At 50.9% G+C, this 7374-nt stretch overlaps 2 protein-coding genes across 2 annotated transcripts in view; both read right to left on the bottom strand.

Annotated features, from left to right (window-relative positions):
* Positions 1 to 1508: 1508 nt before the first annotated feature.
* ETH_00031125 (cyclophilin, putative) lies at positions 1509 to 2618 on the bottom strand (the record flags this gene model as incomplete). Its single annotated transcript, XM_013378737.1, has 4 exons — positions 1509 to 1699; positions 1843 to 1928; positions 2067 to 2113; positions 2463 to 2618. 4 exons carry the CDS (start codon positions 2616 to 2618, stop codon positions 1509 to 1511), a joined length of 480 nt encoding a protein of 159 aa, XP_013234191.1.
* Positions 2619 to 5516: 2898 nt separating this feature from the next.
* The window catches only part of ETH_00031120 (eukaryotic translation initiation factor 3 subunit 6 interacting protein, putative), a gene marked incomplete at both ends in the record, with an annotated part of 5223 nt that continues 3365 nt past the window's right edge, over positions 5517 to 7374 (bottom strand). Inside the window, 4 exons of the mRNA XM_013378736.1 lie at positions 5517 to 5738; positions 6320 to 6511; positions 6922 to 6993; positions 7316 to 7374. The exon at positions 7316 to 7374 is cut by the window's right edge and continues 104 nt beyond it. Of these exons, the coding sequence (XP_013234190.1) occupies positions 5517 to 5738; positions 6320 to 6511; positions 6922 to 6993; positions 7316 to 7374 (545 nt within the window). The remainder of the gene's footprint in view (positions 5739 to 6319; positions 6512 to 6921; positions 6994 to 7315) is intronic.

Here is a 7374-nt window from a genome sequence, read left to right as displayed (position 1 = left end):
GTGGGGGCCCACAGCACTGTGTCGGGGGCCCTTCGTTTCAAAGTTCGGTGGGTGGGTTATGCTGCTGCTGAAGACACTTGGGAGCCGCTGCAGCACTTGGCGGGGCTGGAGCTGCTGCTGCAGCAGGCGCAGCAGCAGCTGGGAGTTGACTGCTTCTTGCCCTGGGGGCCCGAGGCGGAGCCGCAGCAGCAGCATCAGCAGCAGCAGCAGCAGCAAGCAGCAGCCGACGCCGTCCGGGACGCTGCGCCTGCTGCTGCGGCCGCGGCTGTGGGGGGAGCGCGCAGCAGCAGCAACAGCAGCAACAGCAGCAACAGCAGCAGCAGCAGCAGCAGCAGGGGAGGGGCGGATCCCTCTAGTGGAAGCAAGGACTCTGGACCGGAAAGCTCCACTGCTACTGCAGCAAGAAGCAGCAACAGCAGCAGCAGCGGCGTAGGCGCGGTATTTGCAACGTCGGGAGCAGCGCACGCAGCAGCCAGCAGCAGCAGCAGCAGCAGCAGGGGAGCTCCTGCCCCCGTGCTGCAGAGCATTAGTAGGTACCGCAGCAGATTTGGGCGCGGGGAATACAGAGTGACCTTTCGGGGAGTTTCTTCTGGGGGCCAGCAGTGGGTGCCGGAGCAGCAGCTGCTGCTGCTGCCAGCCAGCAGCATGTCTGCTGCAGTGCAGCAGCAAGCTGCTGCTGCCAAGTCGCAGTGGCTCGAAAGGCTCAGGGAGAGTGCTGGGGTGGACAGCGAGTGGTGGGGTTGTGTCTAGTAACACCATTAAACGACGCCTGTGGCAGCAGAAGCAGCAGCAGCTGCTGCTGCTGCTGTTGTTGCTGCTGCTGCTGCAGACCCGGCAGCAGCTTCAACTCAGTATTGCTCTAATGGAGTTTCTGTGGGTCTACTTGTCTCTCCTCTTCGCAGACTATGGGGCCCCCCGAAGGGGCCCCCTGATAAGCAGTTGCTGCGTCTGCTGCTGTACATAGTGTAGGCGTTGCTGCTGCTGCTTCTGCTGCTGCTGCTGCTGTACATAGTGTAGGCGCTGCTGCTGCTGCTGCAGTCGTCGCCGTACCCGTTGAAAGCGGACAGATGTGAGCCTTTAGCTCAGCAGGCCAGACTATGTGCTGCTGCTGCTGCTGTTGCTGCTGCTGCAATGCGAAGTGCAGCTAGTGCAGCAGCAGGACGGGCCACTACTACTACAAGTGGCCTGCACGTTGAGCCGAAGACTTTAGGGTTTAGGGTTTAGGGTTTAGGGTTTAATCAGCCACAAAAGCCTTAGTGGTGTTTTTGTACAGACACTCAAACAGCAGGACTCTCAGGTGTACGGACAGCAGCCGCGCGGGGCGCTGGTGACAGGTTCTGCTGCAGTTGCTGCTGCTGCTGCAGCTCCTGCTGCTGCATGCTTTGTTTCTTCGGCAACTGCGGCAGACGAGCTGCTGCTGCAGCAGCAACTACCGCACCGGCAGCAGCAATGGGCGTTACAAATGCCGCAGCGACTGCACTAGGAGCAGCAGCGCTGCTGCTGCAGTTCTAGCTGTTGCCGCCTGCTGCCACGGGTTCTGCTGCTGCAGTTGCTGCTGCTGGGGCCGTTGCTGCTGCTTTGCTGTAGGCTGCTGGGGGGCCCCCTTTCTTGTGGGGGCCTTTTGCTGCTGCTATTTTCTGCAGCAATTCTTCTTGCTTCTCGGCGGGTAGCTCGAGGAAAGACTTTTCTTCTAGCACAGCTGTACATACACCCGGACAGCAGCAGCAGCAGCAGCAGCAGCAGCATGCAGCAGCAGCGAGTGAAACAGTTGCGCACACAATGAAGCCCACGGCTCCCTGCTGGTGCTGCTGCTGCTGCAGTTCGGGTGTACAGACAGCTCACGCTCTTCTGCTTTGTCAAGAAGATCCGCTGAAGAAAAGAAAGGAGGACCATCTTGGGGGCCTCTGTACAGCCCACACCCAATTATCCTGCAGCAGCAGCAGCAGCAACAGCAGCAGCAGCAACGCCTCTGAGACCAGAGGTAGCAAACACTTCCGTTCGAGAAGCCAGCTAGCTGCAAAACCAGTAGCAGCAGCAGCAGCAACAGTAACAGCAGCAACGCCTACCTAACGGGTTCCAACGGGACTCCGTTCTTCGTTCCTACATCTTCAATCTGCAGCAGCAGCAGCAGCAGCGGCAGCAGCAGCAGCGGTATAGAAACTGGACCGCCATCATCACCATCACTGTAGCAAGGGTTTGCCCCAGCAGCAGCACCAGCAGCGGTTATGCTGCCACCAACACCAGCAGCAGCATAGCCAGCAGCAGCAGCAGCAATCAAAGCCAGAGCAGCAACCACAGACACAACAGCACCAGCAGCCACAGCCACAGCCACAGGAGCAGCAGCAGCAGCAGCAGGAACCACAGGCACAGCCACAGGCACAGCAGCAGCAGCAGCAGGAACCACAGGCACAGCCACAGCCACAGCCACAGCAGCAGCAGCAGCAGCAGCAGCAGCAGCAGACCCTGCGGATGACGCGCATGCCCTTGAGAACAGTGCCTATGACGACGTGCTGCTTGTTGAGAATTGGCAGCGGACAAAAAGTAATTAAAAAAGTGCTGCTGTTGCTGTGGGGCCCGCGGGAAACCATTGCAAGATCGCCGTCTTGAATGAATTCCATATTGAAGTTTTCGTCGCGAAACCTGCAAAAATGTCCATTTTTTCTCAAATTGATCCTAAATTGATTCATTTTGATTGACTAAAAACAATTTGTTCTATTAAAAACCATATATTTCCCATTTACTCCAAATATTAAATCGAATTTCCCGCTCCCAATGATTCTCTTTCGCTGCATAATTTTTCGTCGTGAAACAGGCAAAAACGTCCATTTTTTCCTCAAATTAATCATAAATTCATTCATTTTAATTAATTAAAAATATTGTGTTCATTTTAAACTCATTTATAAGCAGTTTAATCCAATTATTTCCGCTTCCAGTGCCCCTCTTTTGCTGAAGTTTTCGTCGCGAAACCTGCAAAAATGTGCATTTTTTTCTCAAGTTAATCATAGAATAGTTCATTTTAATCAATTAAAAATAACACATTTATTTCAAATTCATTCATAATTAATTTAATCCAAAACTTGACTCGAATTTCCGCTCCCAATGCTTCTCTTTTGCTGCAGCTTTCGTCGCGAAACCTCCAAAGAAGTCCATGTTTTCCTCAAGTTCATCATAAATTAATTCATTTTAATTAATTTAAATTAATTTAATTAATTGAAAATCATTTTTAATTAAGTTAATCGAAAAATCAATTCGAATTTCCCGATTCCAGAGCTCCTCTTTTGTTGCTTCCTTTCTGTTCAACTTTTCCGCTTTTCCGATTCTCAAGTTTTTCCAAAATTCAATTTCGAATTTATTCTTTTAATTCTTTTTATTTCTTTTTTATTTTTATCTAATTTGAAATCAATTATTTTAATTCTTTTTTATTTTTGTTTCCTTTTGATTAAGTTTCAAATTAATTCTTTCAATTCTTTTTTTTCTGTTAATCAAGTTCCAAATTAATTCTTTTTGTTTTTTTTCCTATTTTGATTGAATTCTAAATTAAATCTCTTTAATTCGTTTTTTATTCTTCCGATTATTTCTGCAACTCTTCGAGCTTCAAAGAGCTATTGCAAACTTCTTTGCTTCGCCGTTTTATTTATTTTAATTTCATGTATTTCTTTTTACATTTTTTCTTCTTGAATTTTTTTATTCCAATTAATTTATTTCAATTAATTTAAATCCACTTTATTGTTCTACTTTGTTTAAATCCTGCTGCTGCTGCGTAGGAGAACCGCCTTCCCAATGGAAGGCTCCGCCACCAACTCGCAGCAGCAGCAAACATCCCGCCCCCGCTGTTGCTGCTGCTGCTGCTGCTGCTGCTGTTGCTGTCGCTGCTGCTGCTGCTGCTGTGGCAGCAGAGAAGCCCCCTTAGAGGCCCTGCACAGGCAGGCCAGCAGGGCCTAGGGAGGAGGGGTTGAAATGAGGGTTTAGGGTTTAGGGTTTGGCCGCTTCCATGGCGTGGGAGCGCCAGATCATCTTTGAAACACGGATTCCTCAGGATTTAGGGTTTAGGGTTTAGGGCTTGGCTTTTTGGCAAAAAGATTGCAAACTCAGCCCTCAATCAGCAGCAGAGGCCGAGGGTTTAGCAGCAGGGTTTTTAAGGACCTGCATGAAGGGTCCCTTGTGCTCTGTGGCATTTAGCTAGGGTTTAGGGTTTAGGGTTTAGGGTTTAGGGTTTAGGATTTGGCGCCCACAGCATTTGGGCGAAAGAGAAAACGGGTCAAGAGGGCCCTGTCTCACTGAGGCCCCTCTTGGGGGGCCCCTAAGGGGGCCCCCCAGTACCCTTCGGAGGCCCCACTGTAGGGGGCCCCCCAGAAGTGAACCCTTTTTTGCTGCTGCATTCCTGGCAGCTGAGGGCTTAATAAGTTTTATAATTTCAACAATTTAAATTAAAATTAAAATTAAAATGATTTATGTAAATGTCCTGGAGAACGAGCGAGCTTGAGGTGCGGTGGCTCCCACTGTGTACATACACCTCAGCTTTGCAGGTCTGCGATCTGAACAAGTGGACTCATTTGCCTCCAAATTATTATTTTTTCTTCCTTTTAGTTTTATTTTTTAATTAAATATGAAATTAGAAAAAAACAGTGTGTAATTTTATTCTGGCGCCAGTAGAACTGAGGTGTACGTACACTCCAACAGCTGCAGATACAGCCCAGCGGAGCTGTACATACACCCAAATGTTCAATAAAACATACTCACTGAAACGAAACCGGAAAGTCTAGGTCTATCCGTTAATCCTTACCTAAACCCTAAACCCTAAACCCTAAACTAAACCCTAAACCCTGCTAAAGCCTAAACCCTGTGGCAGACCCTAAACCCTAGCAAACCGAAAAGCTACCCACTTCAACAGAGAAAAATGCGGCAGGGAAGCCACAAGCAAACCATTTTAGGTACCAGCGTGCAGGGACGCGAGCAGCAGCAGCAGCAGCAACAGCAGCAGCTGGCGCTTATGCAGCAGCAGCACCAGCAGCAGCTGACGCTAATGCAGCGGCAGCAGCAGCAGCTGCTGCTGCTGCTGCCGCCCTGACTTGAGAAGCTCTAGCCGCCGCTGTTGCTACCGGCTTGTGCAACTTCTATTCAAGTGTATGTACACCCGCCACTATGCACAGGTCCTTTTCTGCTTCCTTCAAAATGCCCTATTTTGGTTTTTAAGCGAATCAGCAGCAGGTCCCGTTTTAACTAAGCAGAAGCAGCAGCAGAAGCAGCAGCAGCAGCAGCAGCAGCAGGAACGGTACCACAGCAGCAGCAGCATTAAGGGGGCTTATATCCACACAGAATCTGTTGCTGTCTAAATGTGCTCCTTTTCTAAAGAGCGATTCGGCCTCCTCCCTCTCTAGCAGCAAATGCAGCCCAGCTTGTAGCTAGCTGCTAGTTAGCTGCCGTTGGGCAGCTAGCTGCTGCAGCTAGCTAGCTGCTGCAGCTAGCTAGCTGCTGCAGCTAGGTGCGGCCAGGGAGACGCGTGCATGCATGCGGCATTAGAATGCGACTTGGGGCTTGCGGCGGTCTCTGGCGTTGGCGGGGGTGTCTTGCTGCAGCTGCTGCAGCTGCTGCGGCTGCTGCAGCGGCTGCAGCGGCTGCAGCTGCTGCAGCTGTGGGGCCGGAGCCACCACCGCGTGCTGCGCTGCTAACATCAGCGCGTCGCTTCTTTCGATTTGTTTGACAAAGTAGTCCACGTAGACTCTTTGGGTTTGTTGATTCTGCAGCAGCAAATCACAAAAGCATTTCTTTTCTTTTTTTTTCTTTTCAATTTCAACTTCATGAAAAGCAGCATTTGGCGGCAGCAGCAGCATCACAACTGCAGCAGCAAGCGGCAGCAGACCCTGCACAGCACTTCGCGCATGCAAAGCCACTTAAATGAAAGAAAAACGAAAATGCACTTTAAATTATATTTAATGCACTTGGCAGCAGCGAGCCTTCCATGCATACAAACGCATGCATGCACGCGCAGCTGTACATATACCCGGGCACGAAGAGGCGCGCTCTTTTTTCGTGAAAAGAAGGCCATTATGTCTAAAGAAAGCGAATAAATTTGCAAATGCAAAAACAATAAAACGTGGAAATAAAAATGCACAAATGGGGCTTTTGCAATCCCCGAAAGTGGGCGCATGCGAAATGCACGAGTTGGGGTGTACGTACACCTGGGGTACGGGCAAACCGCAGGTGCACGAGTTTGAGGCCACTTTGTGTTTTAAAAAGTGGAATAAAAAGGTCTTTTGAATTTAAATGCAATTTGAATAAAAAGAGAAGCCTCTGGCGGCTAAAAGCGCGGCAAACTCACCTTGACGTGGAGCATTTCGCCGTCGATCTTGAAGTCCATGAGCGCCTCCACGTGCGGCTGCGTCAACTCCCCAGATAACAAAGGCCCCGAACGCCACACTTTCTGCTGGCTCTTCAACTTCAAACACATCAGCCCCGAACGCACTTCCCCCTCGGGGTCTTCCGAGCTCTCGTCCATCAGCCGGCCCAGCTTCTGCGAAGCAACCCCAGCCCAGCTCGCTAGCTAGCTAGCGAGACAGCTAGCTGGGTAGCTAGCTGGCTAGCTGGCTACCTAGCTGACTTGCGAGCTGGCTATATGGCTAGCTGGCAGGCTGGCTAGCTAGCTAGCTGGCAGCTAGCTAGCTAGGCTGGCAGCAAGCTAGCTGGACTGGAAGCTAGCTAGCTAGCTAGCTAGCTAGCTAGCTAGCTAGCTGGGGCAGCGGCTATGCAGCTAGCTGGCTGCGTCAGGGGCTGAGTAGCTGGCTAGCCGGGCCTCTCGGTGACTAGCTCTTCAAGACCTGTGTTGAGTCCTTCTAGCTAGCCAGTGAAATAGCCAGCTAGCTAGCCAGCTAGCTGGCTAGCTAGCTAGCTGGCTAGCTAGCCAGATGGCTAGCCGAAACTCACCGCCAGGGGTATGTTGTGATAGAGCTTGGTGAAGGAGTTGATCGTATTAACCTTGCGGCGGCTCTCCACGTCCTGCGTTAAGTGCAAATCAACTAAACCCTAAACCTTAAACCCTAAAGCCTAAACCCCTGTCGATGGGCGACAAAGGCAAGCACAGTTCTTTAGAAGGGCTGGGCGCTTCGCGCACAGCCCTTTTCCTATCTAACTAGCTAGCTAGCCAGCTAGCCAGCTAGCTAGCCAGCTACCTAGCCGAATAGCTAGCCAGCTAGCTACCTAGCTCCTTATCCATCGAACTAGCGAACTAGCTAGCTAGCCAGCTAGCTGGCTAGCTAGCCAGCCAGCTAGCTAGCCGGCTAGCTAGCTAGCCAGCTAGCTAGCTGGCTAGCTAGCTGACCTTGAGGAAGAGTTTGCAGACGCGGACGCGAATCTCGGACTTGCCGGAGACGAATCTGT

This window comes from Eimeria tenella, genomic scaffold (assembly GCF_000499545.2).
Source record: "Eimeria tenella Houghton genomic scaffold, Eth_scaff96, whole genome shotgun sequence".
Taxonomy (NCBI): Eukaryota; Apicomplexa; class Conoidasida; order Eucoccidiorida; family Eimeriidae; genus Eimeria; species Eimeria tenella.
This window is presented reverse-complemented; position numbering and strand designations above follow the sequence as displayed.